The sequence below is a fragment of the Haliaeetus leucocephalus genome, unplaced genomic scaffold (genome assembly GCF_000737465.1).
Source record: "Haliaeetus leucocephalus isolate CR32 unplaced genomic scaffold, Haliaeetus_leucocephalus-4.0 Scaffold2, whole genome shotgun sequence".
Lineage (NCBI taxonomy): Eukaryota > Metazoa > Chordata > Aves > Accipitriformes > Accipitridae > Haliaeetus > Haliaeetus leucocephalus.
The window spans coordinates 11,673,287-11,694,269 of NW_010972438.1; the positions used below are offsets into that span (position 1 = coordinate 11,673,287).

Below are 20,983 nucleotides of genomic sequence, written 5' to 3' on the forward strand. Positions count from 1 at the left end.
CAGAAGGGATGGTGGCCCTGCCCATGTGCCAAGTAAATCTCTACCACGTGCATGCAGGCACCTCTTCTCCAGTGCTTGCTGGATAGTGCCTGCAGCCCCTTTTACACCTTGCAACCTACCTGTTGCTCAATTCTGCTCTTGCGTGTGTCCTGTGGGCAAGAAGGGACATGGAGGATGCAGCTCCTTGGGCTGGTTTGTGTTTGAGTTGAATTTAGTACTATTGGTGATAATGGAGAGGTACAAGGGTCATTAGCTAGAAACAGCTTTCTCTGTCGCTCCTGCTTGGCTTCTCTCTGCTTGTCCTCACAGGGGTGCCTGGAGATGGACAGATGAGAGGACTGGACTTTGATTTGCTTTTCCCCCCTTGAAGAAAACCACCTGGCTGAACGTGACCTTTCTCTTTAATGGTTTCTGTATTTTTCCCTGCTGAGGGACTTTCACAGTTTCTGCAGAGCAGTCACGCTGTTCAGAGGTTTGGCTAGTGTCTTGGATAGGATATGCATCCTCATGCTGGGTTCAGGGCTAAAGCAGGAGGCCCTCAAATGCTGAACCACTGCAGCGAGCGAAGGATCGCCTTTAAACTGCCAGCCGTAAAGCTTGATTTTTTTTGACTACGTAGATGAAACTTTTAAGACAAATACTGGGGTTCCGGTTTGATCTGTTATTTATTTGAATGCGCAGATTTTCCTTGAGGGCTTTTTCAGGCTGATTTGGATGGGACAAGACGGACATCTAGTGGCTGCCTGGGACCGTCATGGCACTGTCCAAGTATCTTAGCAGAAGCAGCAGACCAAACAGTCCTGCCTGCTGTTTGGCTACATTTCCCAATTTGATGTACTTATAGTAGATGTTTCACAGCAGTGTGTCTACAGAAGTTTCATGTTTTAGGGAAAGACAAATAGCTGTTTTGCCTGCAACAGTATATCAAATTCCAATTCTGCAGGAGCAGCAGTCCAATTTGGAGATGTAACTTGAGAGAGCCACATTGCCGTGGACAAAAAGATATTGCAGTCCAGATTTGCATCTCCTCCTGGCTCGATCTCACAGGTTCCTGATAGCCAAACCTTATGGCACTGCTGGAGGAGGAGAGGATTGCTGCTCTCACTTGCTGGCATTAGGGAGCCGGAGCGTGAGCGTGGTTAGATCGGTCCAGCCAGTGGCAAGGGCAAGCTCCTGCCTTGGCAGCCAGCTCTGGCGATGGACACATCCTGTCCTTGTCCTGCCTGCTCTTCCCGGAGCTGCAACAAACACCGGGAGAGGTAAAGTGAGCCCCTGTCTGTGGGCAGACACAGAGGAGAAGGATGGAGGAGAAGGGGGAGAATTGCTGTGACTTGTTAGTTTGTTCCTGGCTGTTGCTGAAGCCTGAGGATTTATTTAGCTGAGAGCAGAAGCCAGTGCTGGAACGTGGCTGTGCAATAAAACACAGTAACCTCTTCTAGCGTGCTGGTCCTGATGGAGAAAGTCACAGTGGTGTAGCTGTGTAGGGCTGAGCTTTAAACATATCATGAGTTGATCTGCAACTGGTTCAGCTTATGCTTACACGCACAACCTGTGTCTGTTGGGCCATTTTGGTTTTGTATTTTTTTTCAGCAGGTTTCTAGGTTTGTCTCATCCTTTCTTTCCATCAGTGTGAACGCACCCTTCAGTTCCATGTGTGACAACCGGTGGACATCACACACTGGAAATGCTTGTGCTTTTTATATGTAGACCCCCTTGCTTTGAAGAATTTTGACTGTAAGTTGGTCTGCAGTCCCAGTTACCAAGGGGCCTGGGATCCGAGGAGTGCGTATGTTCTTGTACTTACTTATATGTATATGCACAGGTGGAAGATGGGGGGATGACCCAGATTCCTGGCAGTGGTGATGAAGAGGAAATCATGGGTATACAGCATAGCAAGGGGAAACCAAGACGTATTTGAAAGTGCTGAGAGTTAATACGCTATTGCTTCAAGCGACAACTTAATGGCCTGTCTCACAGAGGCAAATTGCTTCTCTGAAGTTTCTAACAGCACCTTTTCTCTCCAGAACTGGAGCCATCCACATCGGTGACCGGATATTAGCGATTAATAACGTGAGCCTCAAGGGCAAACCGCTGAGCGAAGCCATTCACCTGCTGCAGATGGCAGGAGAGACGGTCACTCTGAAGATCAAGAAGCAGACGGAGAGTGAGTTGGGGAGACTGGTTTGGGGTGGGAGGGCAAAGGTGCGCCCCAGCAGGGAGCCCGGGTGATGGAGTAGGTAATGCCGCGGGTTTTCCTTCATGTGTTGTGGAAGGTGAGATGAGGCAGTGTGGTCAGGGGCATGGCTGGGGACAGAGGGAAAAGGAAGTGTTTTTTGAACTTCTGACTCACAGATGAAAAAAAAGGCAACCCAGGGGCTCTCTGTGGTACTGGGAAGAGATAAGACAGCAGGTTTATTGGTGATAATTTTTTTTCAGATTGACATCTTGTGCCATTGGTGCCATTCCCTGTCTGTGTGGGTGTTTCACACAAAAGCGAAGCAGAAGTTGCTTGTAAAAGTAGAAGAGTGCAGGGCTTTTTTAAAATATAACACCCTAAAATGAGCAAGGGGACTCTGAGCTGATAGAACCCATGAAAAAAACTCACCACCTTTAATTCAACTTTCTGAAAGTGATTGGTAATAAATCTTTTATGCCCCTTTTCCTGGCTTGGGGTCCTAAGGTCTACCTTCACTCTAGGAATCCCCTTCTCATTTCCCTGCCAAGCTCCCTGTGGCTTTGATGCTGCTCTTCTTGGCAGAGCAGAAGCATACTTAATACAGGCAGGCCACTTTTTGGGGGGACAGAGGAGCGATTGGTGAAACCAAGGAACATGCAAACTTTTCTCCCTAACTGCATAATCACAGCCAGAGGCTTTTTAATCAAGTTCAGAAAGTAGTGGGTGCATTCTGGCTGCATTTCTGTCTCTCCCCACACCCGATATTTTCTATCTTTTTTTGTGTCATGCTTCTGCAGTCTCTAGATTTAGCTGGACCTACCCAGCCAATAGCCCACAGTGCTGTGGGAATTAGAAGAAATCAAGTGATGAAGCTCTTCCAAGCAAGTGTGGCCCATGGCATCTCTGTCCTGCATCTGAAAAAGTAGCATCACTCTTAAACATGGCACTTCTGTAGACATCAAAGCAGTTTGCAGATGTGTGGCAATGCACCTATTTTACAAATACAGGAAGGCCAGGCAGGGACTGGGGACTTAGCAAGTAGAGGTATAACTGGGGAATTGATTCCTCTTCAAGAAACCCCAGTCTTGTTCCCTGCAGCCAAGTGTCTTGATCCTTGGTCTGAAATACTCTTTTTCCTGCTGCTGACACTTAGCATTGTCACAGCCACTTGCTGAAATAATTGACATGCAAGTGCCAGTTGGAGACTCGTTAATCATTCTGAGAATGAAGCAGGTGTAATTGAAATTTCAAGGTAATCTTGAGTTAATCATGGTAAGCAATCTTCTGAATGCTTGGAAAATAGGGACTTTCAGGACACTGGGCTTTGTTTCGTAAAATAATCTGTCCTCATTGACAAATGCAGACTTTCAGAGGGCTTTTTATCCCAGCCTCTGCAAGTCAGAGATCCAGGGTGTGGATGGCTAACAGGATATCTAATCAACGAGGACTTCAAAATATTCAGTACAAAGAAATGCTTGTGCTGAGAAGCCATTCCTTGCATAGCTTTTGCCTGAAAGGGAAATTGATATAATGATAATAGGGGCCTATTATTACTAAAATAATGAAAGGGAAGGTCTGAGCTTCATCATCCACATTCAGCTTTCCATTTTCCAATCACTAATCGGGGAAATTCAGCCTCAAAATACCAGGCCCAGGAATTCCACCGTTGTCGTGAGACTGCATGGGAGACTCTGGAGAGGTGGTGATTAGCCTTGAATTGATACGAGGTTGTACAATCTTGGAAGGGGGCTATAACTTCAGCTGCGCTGGTTTAGGACCAGGTTGCGTTGTCATTGGAATCTCATTAAAACATCTGCTTGTAACAGAAAGTTTGCAGCCAGCACCCTGACCAGTTGCTGCTCTGAGTAAAAAGCAGGTCCTTTGAGACCAGAGGAGCTACAGGCTATTGCTTGCAGAGGCCAACACTTCTCTGGACAGGGCTGCTTGGAGGAAGCTTCCAAAGGCACAAGAAGATGCACCTGTGAAGTGAGATTAGGTCGCAACTCTCTCATATTTGTGAATCCTCAAATCCCCATGGTTGCTCCTTATATTCTATGTGCTAAAAATTCAGAAAGGTATTTTCTCTTGATTCAGCTTGAGCCAGGAGTACTGCATTAAATTCTTTCAACTGCATCACACAGGCCTTTCTTAGCTACTTTTGAAGAGCTAAAGAGGTACTTCAAAAGACTTCCAGTACCTGGGCTTGCTCCCATGTCAGCATAAGCCTTTCCCCGAGGTTTGCTCTTTGTGCCTGCTAAAGCAGCATGTTCTGGTTTCAGAATCCTATCCCAAGAAGTCGGGGAGTATAAACGAAGTGAGTGACCCAGAAGATGAACTGACTGACTCCCAGAAAACTAGCAAGCTGTCTGAGATATACTCCACCACAATTCCTAGCGTGGACAGTGCTATGGAATCCTGGGATGGCTCTGGCATTGATGCCGGGTATGGAAGCCAAGGTAAGCCAGGGTTGTCTTTTCTTAGGGGTCTCTGGGCCAAGGTGAAGATAGGCAGAGCCTCTGAACCTGTCTGGAGACTGAACATGAGCCGAAGCCTGTGGTCTGACCACATTTGCGTGGCTTCTCGCTTCCAGCAAGGAACAAAATGTGTTTTAAAATGCACTCATGTGGTGCTCTGAGTTGATGTATCTGTTTTAGGTTTTTATTGGCACATTTCTTCTGGCTTACATGGCATCATACTGTTCACAGCATTTTCAAAACCATTACAGCACTTTATAATTCACATAATCAGAGGAAGTATTCACTGGCCATATATCTTACAGAGTATTTGGTCCATAGCTCACTTTTAATTCTCCAGAGAGGCCATGTAGGACATATTAATCCTCTTCAGGATGTTTTAAAATCCACAAGAATGTCTTGTGACTAGAAGCACTCGCTTAACAAAATAATTAAGGTAATACTACAAGAAAGTATCTCTAACTCTCCAGTGAGCAATCAGATGAACACATGTCTTTGAGGCCAGGTTTATTCAGCTGTGGCTTCTGGCAGACATATGGAATTGGGATGGAGGATGCTCTAGTCATGGGAATAGATTTTTACTTGGAGAAAAGCACTGGAAAATAGTTATTCCAGTTCAGATTTAGTGATGTAAGCTAGTATGAGCCCATGTTGAAACAAAACAAAACTCTGAATCACCTCCGCAAAAGGAAATTGGTGAAAAGACTGCTGTCTGGAACAGAATGTCAAAGCAGGGAGGGATGCTGCAGGAGTGCTGTTGCAAAGCACCTTCAATGTGCTGAGCAAGGTGCGTGCCTGTGCTCACTGTGCTCTGACTTGGCAAAGCTCAAAGGACAGCACCGTGGAGGTGTCTTCCACCAAGCCTGCGTCTTCCTTCAGCCTCCGTTGGTCTGAAGTCTTAATTTGGGAGTACAATTGGGGCTGGAGGCTTTGTTAAGGAGGAATCCCCTGGCCTTCATAATGCTGCAATCCTTCTCCATCTAATTGAATGTTAACACAAGTTGGACACTGGATTTAGCAAAGTGATTGCTTTTACCGGTAAATTGAGAACGAGTAATTGAGCACAGAGCCCCAGGGAGCGGGGCTGATGCCAAGTTGCCCAACATCCACAGACTGCAGCTTTGCTTCAGGGGCTCTCTCCTCATCCCTGGTAATTGCATTTGGCTGCATGGTGGTGTGCTGGTGCTGGCTGGGAGAGGGATGCTGGAGGGTAGGGAGAAGGACATGCAGGGTTACCCAAGGGTTGGGCAGGGAAGGCAGGATGGAGGGAGACCTGGGACACACAGAGCCCAGAGACTGGGCTTTACACCCCAAATGGAGAACTGTAGGTTGGGCTCTGCAGCCTTGTAGGTTTTAGGTTCATCCACAGCTTTTGGAAACCGCTCAAGGAAGGATTTGGGCAAGGGAGCTGTGCTGGGCCTGGTGGGAACATGCCACCAGGTGGCTCTGAATCCCAGGGATCCAGCCCATCTCCCTGGAAGGAGGAGGTGAAACCGGTGGCACCCAAGTGACAGCTCTGCACACAGACCCTGGCAGTGCCCGGTCCCCTGCGGCCAGCCCAAACCTGCTGCCCACCCGCTGCAGGGACCTGCATCCAGGGAACTTGTTCTGCTCTGGCAGGCAGTGAATGCTCCTGACTGCTGTAAGATATTGGCAAGCGCTTTTCTAGGGCTCTCTCCAGAGCAGTCTAACCTTTAAAAACACACAGAGGAAACACTCAGCTAAGTGAAATAACAGGCCTTGGCATTTTCAAAGAAAGTGCTGGCGTTGTCTTTGGGTATTTCCAGTGCCCTTAGCTGTTTGGGAGGTCAAGTCTCCCTTAATTATGTGTTTCTCCATTACCTCTTCCTGTTCGCTTGGCACAGTGTGTGATGGAAGCATAAGATGTCTCTTGGAAAGGCTGTGAGGATTTCTCCGAAATGTTGAACGGGCAGCAGGAGGTGGGCAGGGGACTTGGGAGATTTATTTCCACTGCAGATGGCACTGACACTGCTGAGGAATGCTCTGTTTTGGAAGGTTTCTGTCCAGGCAGCTCCTCCTGAGACCTGGGGATCTTATGACTTGGTAGTGATGGATTTGCATCTCTGGAGTAAGATGCTGCAGTACAGAAAAGTCCATGAGGGCAGACGTAGCGAAACTTGTCTGATTTCATCCTAACAGTCTGTATTGATCTCCTATCAAATGTGATACAGATGAGCCTTCCTTTCTCTCAAGCCAGCAGAGTTTTTCCTCCTGTTCCTTGCCTTTCACACACATCTCTGAAGGAGTTTTCTGTACCTGCACCAGCTGACCCTGAAGGCATGGGAGGGCTCTGCTGGCTGCAGGAACTGGCTGGCAGCTCTCAGGATCAGAGCTGGGTCTTCCTCCTTTACCACTGCTGAGCGCACTGGAGCTGGTGACCACCCCCAGGTACCCTCAGCACCATTACACTTGTTGAAGGGAGGCTGTTGCTTCTGGCTGCTCTGGATGCAGTTTCTTTGCTGCTGTCCTATATCCTGTTACCTCTTTCACGCTATCCATTAAGTCCTGAAGACAGTTGACAATCTAAATGAAGATTTTATTTTTTTCCTAATAGAAATTAGGCCTCCAAATCTTTCAAAACAAATGGGGTTGGGTACGCTGAGGGAAGCTTGCCAGCATCTTCTCTTTACCCTTTGAAGGACTCGCTGTATTTAAAGGTGGCTGCTTTAACAGCACAATTTCTGTGGGGTTCAGTGTGGAAACAGGAGCCATTAATCCAGGTTGCAGCTGGCTGGAGGTAGGATCTGCATCTGTGGGTATATGCAGTCCCACGTCTGTGGATCCCAGCCCCACACCACAAAACTACTCAGCAGTGGGGGAGCAGAGGAGAAATGGGGCACCTTACGACAAGATCCTGAGAAGCTGCTTTGGTTAAAGCAAGAAGAGATGGGAAGAACAACCCCTTTTGGATGACTGAGATGGAAGCAATATGCAATCCATACAGCCTCAGGTTTGGGACTTGGGGAAGGAGGCTCTCCTGGCTCAGCATGACTTATTCCATTTGGGTTTTCTGACCAGGTATTACCCTCTCTCTCTCTCTCTCTCTCCACTCCCTCTTGCCTTCCCTAGGTACGTACATACCTCAGGCTGCGGGCATAGCCCTCCATCCACATGAATGGAGACACAGCAGGCAAAAGAGTAGCACCCCTCCAGGGGACCCCAGGAAAAACTACCCCTACATGGATGGAAGCTTCAGTGAAGATGACTGGGACAAGCCCAGCAGGTACGAAGGGGTGGGAGGAGGCAGGGAGGTGTGTCTGCAAATGTGGGTGTCACTGCGTAGGGACAAGGGGACAGGGGAATGTGATGGAGCGGCCAGAGATGTCCCCATCTCGGCATCGGGCAGCCATGGGGAGGGGTGCTGGGGTGGAGACCTGCTCTGTTGAACCCCTTCCACATTGCCAGGTTACCCTGGGTGTAGCTCTGTGACACCTCTGCCATGGCCAGGTGACGTTTGTGTCTGGAGTTAACGCGGTCTCAGCTGCATGGACCACAGGTTCTTACCACATCTCATACTCCTGCCATGTAAAGGCTGCAGTATTTTCATAGTTCAGGTATAATAAATAGATATGGTCAGGGCTATACTTGCATGTGTTGGCCAGACTTTTTCGAGTGAGGATGCAGCTTCACAACAGCTCAATGCCACGAAGCAAAAAAGGCCAACCAAAGCTCTTGGAGGACCAGTATGAGGTTGCGTGTCCAAGTCAAAATCTCCCAAAGCTGTGGCTGGACGTCTCTCTCCGCCACACTTTGGCCCTGCCAACACCACAAACAAAGCCATGCTGAGTGAACATGGTCAAGTTAATCCCCCGGCTCAGCCAACGTGGGAGAAATCCTGCAACACCTCCTGAGCCCGTGGAGGAGGCTGCAGCTGCCTCTCACTTCGGGGGAAAATCCTGCTGGATCTGCCCTGGCCAGAGGCTGCCTCTTACTGTGCCACACGTGGTGGAAAAGCCTTGTTGCTTCGTAACTAACCCTCCCCTTGACATCCTCCAGAGTCCCTACAGTTGTGTGTGTCGTGTTGTTACTGTTGGTTCTTTTTTTTCTTTCTTATTTTTTTCCTTAACTTTTGTTTGTCCAAACAAAACCCTTAGAACATCTCATGGCCATTTCCACCTATTTAAAGATGATCAAACTGGCAGGAAGGCTGGCAGCAGCGGAGACTTTGTTCTTGTTTTGCCTCTCAGCGAGAGCCAGCTCACGGAGGTCGTTGATCCCTTGTGGCCCTCCCAGCGAGGCCACCGACAGCTGAAGTTAGCAAATCTGAGCACTCGAAGACCCGTGTGTCCCTAATGAGGGCTCCAAGCCCTGATGTCAAAGTGCAAGTGAAACGGTTCATGCTGCTGAGCCCTTTTTATTAGGCAGAAAAACAAAATGTCTCTAACCCTGGCTGCCTTTAGCCTGGAAAAACCTGCTGACCCAGTGGTGTGGGAGCCTGTACTGATTCATCCGCGTCCTGGATGTGTTTGTTATATTGCTGATCTGAGAGGCAAGAAACTGGTAACTGGAAGGGACGCTTGTCTCTTTGGGAACCTGGCAGCAGAGGAAGGAAATGAGTAAGGGGAAAGAACTGAAAATTCCTTTTAGGGGGAAATTTTGGTTTGTTTTTATAAAGTCTTGCTGGGTGTTTTTTTGACCTTTCTGCCTGGTGTAAAGGCTACTGTCCTTTAAAAGCTGATGAAAGGTAGGGGGTGAATTTAAAATACAATAAGTCATGTCAGATACTGCTCTCTCCAGGCAAGCCATGATCCCACAAGGAGCAAAAGCATGTGTGTGTGAGTTTATACCTGCTACAGACTCCCATTTAAACCAGTGGATGAAAAGCAAAGCGTGTGCTAAAGACTTTGCCATTAATAGAGATCTGGAAAAAGCTCTATTAATAGCCCAAGGGGTCATTATATATTTAATGGAGGCCAACCTCTCTTTGACGTGTACTCAATTAAAATGTTTTGCCTTCGCTAAGTGGCTCTGGTGGATGACCATCCCTTCCCATCTGTGGTGCTGGTGACCATTAAGCCATGCAAAATGTGCCAGATGTTGCAGAGGTGGAACCTCATCCATGCAGCTCCTGATAAGATGCATTAGGGCTGCTCTAATGTCATTGTTCCCTTGGGGTCTCTCCCCATGACACATTAGTGGGTTTATCATGACCTTGATTTAACACCGCAGAGAGTTTCCTTCAAGAGGCTCCTGTTAAGCTGAGCACTGACGGTCTGCGTTTTGCACAGAGTCTGGTGTTCAAGAAGCAGTGTCCAGTGTCACCTGCTTCTCTGGCTTGTTCGGAGGACTTCAGCATGTTTAACTGCTATTTGCTTTAGAAGTCCGAGAATTGACCCTGGCTTGTGGTCAGACGTAAGAGATGCTGAAACTGCCAAGGTGGGAAATTGCAGAACCTCCAGCAAGACGCACATGGTGTTCACGTTAACATGTGTTTGTACCAGCTTGAGAGAGGTTCTCTCTATCCTTACTCTCTGTTGTAGACAGAACTGGTGGCAATCTTTACACTGCTGTAAGTGCCGTGACTATTACATAGGAAAAAAAAGAGACCTCCTGAAAGTAACAGCTCAGTTCCCTGGCCATCCCGAAGCAAATGAAACTCGGTTTGTATGGGTTATACATGACACTGTTGATATTGCTGGCTGTAGTGTGTGTTTGCTTGTCCAGCCCAGGGCAATCATTTTTATATACATCTTTGCATTTTTTACTCTCATAGATACCTAATGTATTTATCATTTTCTCACCATGTCTGTTACCCTCTGTGTTTTTCTCTCTCTTCTCAGGTGTTCTGTGTCTCAGATCTGAGCTCTATCCCATCAGCCTTTGTACTAACAGTCTCTGAGGCTCCTGGTTTACCCATAATGCATCCTTTTTTCTTTCACTTCTCTATTTCACCAAAACGTCTTCCTAAACCTACAATCTTCCTACAGGCACTTTTTAATTTACCCTTTGAACTTTGACATTACTACACCAACTTAATTCTTCCTTTGAAGGACACTTGCCCCGTTAGTAAATGCATGGAGGTCTCGTATTCGGACTCTTGTATGAAAAGTTCATATTGTTTGCTTTTGTATATGAAGACTCTTCAAGTCTCTGCTTTTACTGGTGAGACACTTGCTGTAGCCTTGCGGCTTTCATCCCGCTGCAGAAGAGTGCTGACAATGTTTGGTTCCTACGTTACAACAGATACCCCAACCGCCAAAATGGCCTTGAGACCACTCACGAGGATAGTTTTTGGCGTGTTTTTGGAGAAGCTTTGGAGGATTTGGAAACATGCGGCCAGTCTGAACTTTTGAGGGAGATTGAGGTAAATCACTTTCTGAACTTGCTGCTGATCTGACTGTTTTGCTCTTGACGTAAATGTCAGACTGTTTCCCCAGATTTGTTCGTTGCCCATAGCATCCCTGTGCTGCCAACGGTGTGAAGAAGGGTTTAAGTTTAATCTGTGTCAGTGTTTGTGCTAATGGGTGACTGTGTCTCATTAGGCAGTTGCTTGTGTGCACTTTTTCCCCAAGTTGATGGCTTACCCACCAGGAGCTCCACGCTCTTTTTGCAAACTGTTGCTGACCAACAATATTCACATGGCTGTTGGCAAACCTTCCCTGTCAAACGGTAAACCCTCTTCTTGGAAAGATATTGTCTGTCCAAAGCACTTAAAGGCCAACCAAAAGGAGCCCCCCAAAACCCCATTGGGACTGAAGACTTGGCTTAATTCAAATATAGACAGGCCCAACATATATCTTGCATTCAGCTGTCACTCTGCTGGAAACTGTTTCAGTGAAATAGGTAATTGGAAGCTTTTCAGCCAGCCTTCCCCATGGAAAAATCTGAGAAAGTAATTGCTTCCTGCAGAAATAAAGGTGTTTCCTCTCTTCACAAACCACTTTCTCTTTTCTTTATCCAAAATGCTTTGGAGGTCATGTTATTGTGTCCGGTTATAGGATGAGGAGCCTGGATTTCTAAGCTGTGGGATGCAAATAAAAGCCTCCCTCGAGACTGTTGAGCAGCGGGAAGCAAACCTGCCTGGCAGGATGGGGCCCGTGCTGCTCCCCTCCCCGATTCAGCTCCCGCAGCCCAAAAGAAAGAGCGGGACCCCATGAGCTCATCTGTCCCCTTGCCTTCTGGGTGCAAAGGAGTGGGGAGAGCTCACTGGGTCATGCCCTCCATCACCCCCAATGGGACTGGTTTTATGCACAATTGTATATTGCTTAGGCTTCAGACAAAAAAGGCAATTTCTGAATTAATTGGAGGTGGAAAAGGAAAGTCCTGTTTTCGTCTATATGGTGACAAGGGACTTACTAATTGTTCTTTCCTCCTTGATCCTTAGCAACTGTAAATGGGGGAGGAAATCTCAATTAAATTTATTGTGCTGAAGCACGAAATGGTGTATTTGTTATCTTAACTGCTTAAGAAAATGCTGACAAAAAAAAACCCAACACACAAAACCCCAAACCCCCAGCCTCCCCAAACTACAACTTCTTCCCTTGATCACTTATTTCCTGGACCTGAATGTATTTAGAAATGAGCTTAGGCAGCCGCTATCAACCTTTCTGAACTGTAGTTGACTGCTTAAGAGAAAGTATCCCTCTGAAATGACGCATAGATGTTTCTGTTCTGCACAATGGTTGGCATCTAAATGTAAAAGAAGGGATTTGTTGGACTACTGTGAAATGCTAGGATAGAGAAAATATCTTTCTGCCCGATCCTTTTCCTTTTCCAGGGATCCATGGTGCAGAGACGTGTGGGCTTTTGGTTCATGCTGTTTTAAGGGATTGAAACTTTGACAGTTATAGCAATGTTTTTAAAAATTTAAAGAAACTTTACAAAAAGCTGAGCACCTTTAGGGTTTTGGTGCATTTAACACATTTCTGGAATATTTTGGAAAGTTCTGGGGAGAAAAGGAAAGTGCTGTGTTTTTAGCAGAAGTCTGACGGGTTTCAACTCTCCTTTTATCGAATCCAAAGTACCACTGATCTGTTCCTCCCTCTCCATGTGCCCGTTGTTCCTGAGGCATGGTGTAGGATGTGCAGTGCTCACTGGGGCTTTTGCTATATTGCAGGTTTCTAAGACTCAGCTCTTGACCTCCTGTGGTTTTATGACAGTCACAGATTTTTTTTTTTTTTTTTTTAATTTTTTTGAAGATTTGACCCTTCATGCTCCACATTTGAAAAAGAATAAGACTTATGCAAGATGACCCAGGATAGCCTGGAAACAGGTTCAGACACAGTAGCAATCCACTTCCAGACTATGGGATATGGGTAGAAACAGGCTTTTTCCAGTATGTCTAGTGGAGCATGTGTCCCTGCTTTGCTTTGAGGGCAGCCAAGACATGGAGAAAAATAGTGTGAGACAGCCACAGGCTGGAGAAGTCCAGAATTGCCCTTTCTGCTGCTTGCACTTAACCCAAAGCACCTAGCAAATTGCTTATGATGCTGCAAGGAGTAGTTAAATACCTTGAAGATAGGAAGGAGTTGAATGCTGTTGGGTACTGCCTGGTTACGGTATTTGCAGTGCATGAGGGAGGACAGTAGCACAACGTGCGCAGACCTTTCTGTTCTCCTCACTGACTCTGCAATGCTGGTGTTGGTACGGCATGGCGCAGTGTCCTGGGGGGTGTTGAAGCTGCCCGAGGTCAGTGAACAAAAGTACCCTGGTTGGCCGTACCTCTGTTTGTTAATCTGCGTTTCAAGTATGTGGTAAGTCAATGTCCTTCCAGCATGTAGCAGGTATTTGAGTTTTGTCCAAACTCAAGCTGATTAGGTAATTTTTGTGTGAAGACCTGAAAAGTGCAAAGCTAAAAAGTTTTCCGTATTTTATCTGTCCCTATTTGGGATAACGTGGGTAGTGCTGGCATTTTCATACTACCACCAGAATTTGCTTTATCTGCTTTTGTTCCAGCTTGGAGCGAAGAGCTGGAGGGCCTTGATTAGAGATTTAGTCAGATGATATTTCCCCCGTGCACAGAAGCAATTGCTCTTTGACTTGGCATGTTTAGCATTGCAGAATTTTGCTATCTGCTCCCTACCTTTCCTTTTCTTTCTTCTACCTTTTGACATTTAATGGGACTGCAGACCCTTGGAGCCTGAACTTTGAAATGACAGTTTTCATTATGCCATTTAAATGGACTCTGTGACCTGGAGCCAGTTGAGGTTCCACAGACTGGATTCTTGACTCCTTCGTTAGCTTTGATCAATGTAATCTCGTTAGTGAAAAGCATTGCCAAATATAATAGAATCTACTTAGGGGCATCTTTTAATGTATGCTATCAAGGATGACCAGGCTTAAATACTACTTAATTTCATATTTTTAACTCAGTTTTGCTCAGTGACAGCTCCCATTTACTGACAGATAAAATCCTAATTTCTCTGCTGAATTGGCCTCAGTGGAGTCCAAGGTATTGACTTCCCTGGGCCATTGCCAGCACTCTGCAATGCTGATGGTGAGCTGCAGCCTGCAGGGGTAGGCTGGAGAGCCAGGCAGACACTGCGTCCTCTGGGACCCCGCTGAGATCGGGATGTTCATCCTTCTTGACTACCAAGAAGGTTCCTGCACAAGATATGAGGTCTGCCTGGCCCTGTTTGTGTAGAAGGGGTCATCAAAAAGTAAGGAGATGCTTCACAAATGCTTCCTTCTGAGGTAAAGCTCCATGTTGGGGTGGAGGTGGCGACCACCCAGCAGGTCAGCGATAGACCTGGCAGCAGGCTCCTGAGGTCTGAAAATGGCTTTTATAGCTAACTGAAAGAGCTTCTCGGTACTTATTTTCTGATCAGTGAGAACAATGGTGCCCCCCGTTGTTGTCTGTGCCGCTTTTGTTGCCCGTGGTCCCCCTCCTCCTGCTGCTGGCTCAGCAGTGACTTTGTGCCCTTGCCCTGCAGGCATCCATCATGACAGGGAGCGTGCACAACCTGGGCCTAGAAGGCAGCAAGCTGCTCCTGGACTCTGTCAACCCATCGGGACTGAGCCCGTTGAGGAAAGCTAACTCCAGCTGTGATGACGGACAGACGGAGGGCAGCAGCTCCCCTGCCAAGAAGAACGAGAGGAACCTGGACATGAAGAAGATTGAGAAGGAGATGCAGGAAATCATGTCCCCTACCCCCCTCGAGTTTCACAAGGTCTGTGTTGCCAAAGGTTGGTCTGGCTGTGGCAGGGCAGTACCTCCATGGTTAAAGCTGTAGAAGCTTTGCAACCTTGTAGAAAATCTCCTTTGTTCAGAGGGCCCCTCCCAGAAAATGTTCCTTGTTAAAGCTGGCCCCCACCAAGGTCTGCAGCAAAGGTTGCCAGAGGGTCAGATGAAGACGAAGTGGCCTCTTCAGAAGAATAACAGGATTTAGCTGCCATGCTTCAGCAGGGTTCAAACCTGTGCTTTGCTGTTTCCCTTTATTATATGAGATTTCCAGGTCCTTGTGTTCTGGAGTTCGTTAATTGGTGCTACAGATACAAGCGAGAGAGCTCAAAGTACGGCCCTCTGGAGACCCACTAACCCTTTTCCAGTGGCACGCTCCATTCATTAGGCCACTTTTTGTACAAAAAAATAACTTACAATAACTTAAAAATAACTTACTTTCCCTCCCCTTCCACTCCACCCCCAGCCTTTCCTGAAGGGGTGCAAATGGTAGGACTTCAGCAATGGGATACTTGTTTAAATTCAGTACCCAGCTGAACGTAGCCAGTTTAAGCATGGTGCAAGGCAACGGTAATTAGAAGAAGTAATTAACAGTAGAAGCTGCTGATGCAGAATGCAAGCAGGGAAGGGAGCTGGAGACGTTTCAAAAAATTTGATTGCCTTTTTCTTTCCTAGTGTGACTTTAGAACGAAACCTGCAGTTATGGTAGCTGAAAAAAACAACTTTTTCATGTTTGATCTGCTCTTGCCCTTCAGGGCATGGCAAATGTGTCTTTAAATAAAACTCCTTTGTACCTGCAGGAGGAGAGCTGTGTAATTAGGCATGTTACAGGGTGACTCTTCATTCTGCTGGAGCATCTGGTGTTGGCTGTGTTTGGAGATGCGGTTGAGGCCAGGTGGGCTGCTCCTCTGCATCCTCCTGGGCACTGTCCTTCCCAAGGACCACACGTCCATGAGGCTTACCCAGCCAAGAGCACAGTGATGGAATTAGAGCCTTACGGTAGAGATGCACTCCCAGTTCATAAGAGGCAAAGGGAGATTTTGGTGGTGTTGGGGAATCAGTTGTCCCTGGCTCCCAGTGTTATCCTGTGGCAAGATACACTTCCAGCAGCGCACTCCTCCTTTAGATGAGGTCAAAGTGTGATGTGCTGAAGGGAAGGGCGATGAGGTTACCCATTTCTTGTCCTCAGTACATCAGCGCTTATTGATATGAATTTTCTGAAAAGACCTTGTGAATAATACGGAGAAGTTTAGATGTTCCTGCTGAGTGATGTATTAAAAATGAGCTGTCTTCACATTTGACACACTACATTGAAAATTCCCTGTGAACGTGTTGATTTTTCACGTACTGGTCTGGCATACACAGAGGATGCATAGCGTAACCTGGGCCAGGGAAGGCGATGCTGCATTATTAACACTTGCTTTGTTTCTCTTCGGGTGAAATACTGCAGCTGTCTGTATGACACTGCTCGTGTTTCCTTCCACATCCAAGGGAGAGAGACTGTTGTGTGGCTGGTTATATGCTGGTCACCAAAGCGCTTCTCCATGCGATCTACCTAAGGTGATGGTGTCTGGTAAATAAGGCTCAATCTGTATTAGCTGCCCAGGCTAAGAAAATTCTGCCCAGGAGACCCAGTGCAGAATTGCTGTAGGTCTGCACACATTACCTATGTTATTCCTATCCTGCCAACCTTGTACATCTCCTCCTTCCTCTGCTGTATTAAAACATGTGTTTTCTGTTTCTGTCCCTCCAGATGACACTCCATAAAGACCCAGAGAGCGAAGACTTTGGATTCAGTGTGTCGGATGGCCTGTTAGAAAAAGGTGTCTATGTAAATATGGTCCGTCCGGATGGGCCAGCAGATCAGTGTGGCCTCAAGCCATATGACAGAGTGCTTCAGGTAATAAATGCAAAATGCAGTTCTGGAGGCTGGGACGGAGTGAATGAGTGGCTGAGAGGAAGAGAGAAGTGAGACCCATCCATGGCAGCACTAACTTTAATGAAAGGTAATAGTTAGCCAACTAGGTGAGCTCTTAGCCACCGAGCACTCAATGAGACCTGTGTTTTATGAGAAATCACTAGGTAGTACCCCCAGGGGTACCCCTAGGTTACACCTATTCCAGGACACAGCCTGTCCTGGCACTGACCTTTTTGAGCTTGGGCAGCTCAAAACAACCAAAAAGCTGTGTTGCTTCCTCTCCTCACCCTCAGTCCTTTTCCTGTCATGTAAGAGGGTGATTTTTGGATGAACTAGACTGTGTTGACCAACCAATATGTGTTCCTGTGAAGCCTCATGTGGAGTTAAGTAGTGTTCATGAAGTTCTGTGCATGCCTTTGACAACTAAAAGAGTTTTCTAGGAAACACATCCTTCAAGCAAAGTGTTTTTCATGGATATTTTTCTTTGAAAGATACTTGATCTGAAATAGCTGATGCAGAAACAGAATAAAAACTCGGGTCAAAAGCACAGTCTGTAATAAATGTGACCTGGGCATATCGGACTACCAGAGGGACAGTAAGAGCATGGTGAGTTTTTGAGATTGGAGAGGAGCTTTATATGGATTTTAGCCTTGGGGCAACTCAAACAGCAACGGTGAGGAAGTGCAACCCCAATGGAAAAATTGCCACCATTTGGAAATGCAGATATTGTGACCATATTTGGACACATTCAGAAAGATGTTTAGTTTTACTAATTTCTAGGCAGGGGTTGTTAGCAGTAGGATGAAAGCCAATATATTATGTACATCAGGTAACTGGAGAACTGGCAGCGCTGTGGGGAACCTTGTTTAAGCTTGTTATGGTCTCTAGCCAGTTGGCTGCTATACAATTATTCCTTCTCGGCTTCAAATAAAAGATGGTGCAAGAATGAACAAGAAGCTAATTAGGCTCTGGGCTGCCTTTCTATTGAATGTTGGATGTGTCGCTTTTTGCAAGTGCCAAGTGCTCTGGGAGGTGTGCCCAAAATCCTAAACAGAGCGGTGTGGAGACTTTCAACACCCCCCTTCCACACGCTGCACTGCACGGCTTACACCTACAAGAAGACAAGGCAATTGCCATCGCGTTGACATGTGGAGTTGTGAATGAGGGATTGCAGACCTGGTACAGGCAACTCCCATCAAGAAGTACAGAGATGCATTGCTGAGGATGCTTCACCCTGCTGCTGACTGTGGGCATGATGATGTGCCTGAAGGCCGGTGAAACACCTTGTCCCTGCTGTAACAGACCCTCTGCCTCTTGGCTGGATGGATTAGCCGGAGCACGGCATTGCACTAATGGCACTTCTGCACTGGAACTGCCTGGCTGGCGTAGAGCAAAGGCAGAGCAAGCTCATGGCTTATCTCTCCTTGTCCACGTGTGGTCTAGAAGTTGTCCTTAGTTAATATTCTGTAGGGAGCAGTATTGGGGTCAATCGTGTGGACACCAGCTAGGGCAGGGGGACACTGCTGCTGTCACAGAGCCCAGCTCCGTGACCATGCAATAATGCTGGGAAAGGGTTTTGGATGAAAGGGTTGCATGGACTCATCCAGCCCTTACCTAGAGAAGGAAGCAACGCCTGGCCCCAGGGTTTATGTTCGCTCCAAAGGTGGGTGGGAAATTCCTTTCTCCATTCCTTGCTTCCCCTCCCCGTGCCTTTTGCCAGCCCTCTCCATCCCGGAGCTGTCGTGGCACCAGGCCCAGGTGCTCTGGTAGCTGTAGGCAAGAGAGCTGGGGTGGTTCTTGCAGGTGACCCAGCCTAGAAATGTGCTTGAAGGTCTGCAAGAGACAGTAGTAAAAGTGCTTTCACTGCTGAACCCTGCAGAATTTGCAGCCGCCTTCTGAGCCCACCTGAAATGCATACAGACTCCTCTGAAATGAAGGATGTAAATGGGGAGAGGGGAAGCAGAAACTGTTCAGTATACTCTCAATTTACTGCTGGCTGAGCTGGAAAATGGTTGGCAGAAGCCGCAGGGTCTGAGCTGTATTTGTTTTCTAGGCGCTGAATACCCCGCATCACGAGTTTAAGGCCAATAAAAGCCATGACGGCAAAAAAGTCATGGAAAACAGCAACCTTTCTCCTACAGGCTTGAACTGGAGAACTGGTTTTGAGCCCTTCAGTGTTTAATACTTGTCATACTGCCCCAGACACCAGGGTCAGGGTTTATGCCCGATCCAGACTTCTTTTTCCCCTTCCTCTACCAGTTATTGCACCATTTTTCAGCTAAGCAAGGATGTGCTCAGCCTGAAGGAGTGCCCCCGCTCTGCTCTGCTGTGAACCTGGAATCAGGGACCCCCGAGAGTTGTGTGTTTTCACAGGTGTGGGTTTAGCACCAACCTTGCATTTTCTGACTAATAAATATGGTCTTTCTGTTGTTCCTCCCCATGGCACATCCTAAATCCATCCCGGCAGGTAAACCGCATCCGAACGAGAGACTTTGACTGCTGTCTGGCTGTTCCCCTGATTTCGGAGGCTGGAGAAAAGCTGGACCTGGTGATTAGCCGAAACCCCTTGGCACTGGCCGCCAACGCTCCCCCGGAGGGGAACAGAGAGCTGCCGGCGCAGGTGGCCCGCGGCGCCGAGGTCAAGGCGAGCGTCCAGACGCTCTGAGCAGCGGGAGCAGAGCAGATGGTGCCCAGGGCCTCTACTGAGCCGTTGCGGTATTTGGGGTGTTTTTCCTGTTTTTTGCACTGGCATTTGTAAACGCTGTGTGTACCATAACCTGCAAGTGGGGAGGTGGGTCTTCAGTGAGCCTGTAGACCACCAAATGTTGCTGGGAAGGTCAGTGGTGGATGCGCGTCTCGGGCCGTGGGCAGCGCCGGTGATGGGGCAAGCTGCCCACGGGAGGAAGGAGCATCCGCAGCCGTCCCCAGTGGCAGGGCACCCCCCGGCACCCCGGCCGTCGGGGTGCGCAGGGTCCTGCCTCCGACATCCTCCTCAGCCTGAAGGCCTTGGCCATCTTATAAACACACATGGTGCTATTCTGTTTCTTGTTTGCTTGGTTAATCGCATACAGCAAGACTGAGACACTTTTCCTTTTCTGTTGTGCCCAGCTCCATCCTTTGAACACTCCTGATAAATCAATTTCCACAGCTCCTTGTGCTCCTGGTGCAGGACTGTGGAGAGCCCTGTTTAAAAGACGTTTCAAAACATGCTTGAGAGTGGCTAGATGCAGTTCTTGTTCAAAAATTGGCATTTGCAGATGCCTCCCGCCAGCCCTGTCCGCAGTCCCCGCCAGGGCTGACTTGCCCTGCGGTGGGATGAGGCACCTCGTCTCGCCATCGATTCCTGTGATCGATGTGGTTACCTGTGCTGGAGTAGTTATTTCAGAGCAGAAGTACCCAAGGCTAAAGGCCTTGAATACCTACCCAAATCCCCAGCCACCTTGTTCGTCTGGGCTTTATGGAGATCTCTTGCTTGCAAACCTGTCCTGTGCCCGCAAGTAAATAGCAGAATAGTGATCTTCCCAGGGCTGTCCCTGATGTTTTGAATTAGTAAAACCTTGTCGTCTCCCGTCAGGCAGTGGCATGAGAAGCCCTTTGTTAGATGGAGGTTGTGTCCCCTGTGTCCCGCATGGGCCGGGTGGTGCGTGTGCCCATGCGGGTTCGGCTGCTCGCCCCCCGTCCGCCCACCTTCGCCTGTCGCTGGCCTCTCCGTGGCTTTGCAAGCATGACGCCCCGTGGTCGGTCCCCTCCCTCGCGACAGCCTCGAGCCCCGTGGGGAAGAGGGGCTGTGATGTTTGCATCGGTTTCCTCATCTGCCTGCCACGTTTCACGTATTAGCACTTTATGATGACGTTCGTGTCCCGGCGGTGGCGTGAGCCTGGCGTCGCGTTCCGCGGGAAGGCTCGGGCTTGGCGGGGACGAGGAGCTCGCTCGGTCAGACACCGCATCCCCGGCGCCCGCCGCCCCCATTCCCCACTCACCCTTTTGGTTCCTCCGTCACCGCCCGTGTGCCGGTGGTGCGCGTGGGGCGTGGGGTGGGTGTACGGCACGTCTTCGTTGCTTTGCTGAGCCAGGACTCGTCCCCCCGCCCCGTCTGTCCCTGAGCCACTTTGCGACTCTGTCCCTCCGTGATAGCGCAATGGATCAGGGTGTTTCTTCCAGACACGTGCCCAGCCCCATCCAGCTATTTGTCGTTGTAGCCATTTTCTCTTTCTCTTCGAGTATGCAATATCCCATACCATTGCTGCCACAACTAGATAATGTGCCATAATTGA

The 20,983-nt window shown here is 48.1% G+C and overlaps 1 protein-coding gene across 1 annotated transcript in view; it reads left to right on the top strand.

The window, feature by feature from the left end:
- The window catches only part of GRIP2 (glutamate receptor interacting protein 2), a 60,402-nt gene extending 41,028 nt beyond the window's left edge, over positions 1 to 19,374 (top strand). The window contains 7 exon segments of the mRNA XM_010571534.1: positions 2,025 to 2,164; positions 4,456 to 4,632; positions 7,741 to 7,894; positions 10,855 to 10,975; positions 14,544 to 14,780; positions 16,545 to 16,691; positions 19,177 to 19,374. Coding sequence (XP_010569836.1) covers positions 2,025 to 2,164; positions 4,456 to 4,632; positions 7,741 to 7,894; positions 10,855 to 10,975; positions 14,544 to 14,780; positions 16,545 to 16,691; positions 19,177 to 19,374 — 1,174 coding nt within the window.
- The last annotated feature ends 1,609 nt before the right edge of the window (positions 19,375 to 20,983 follow it).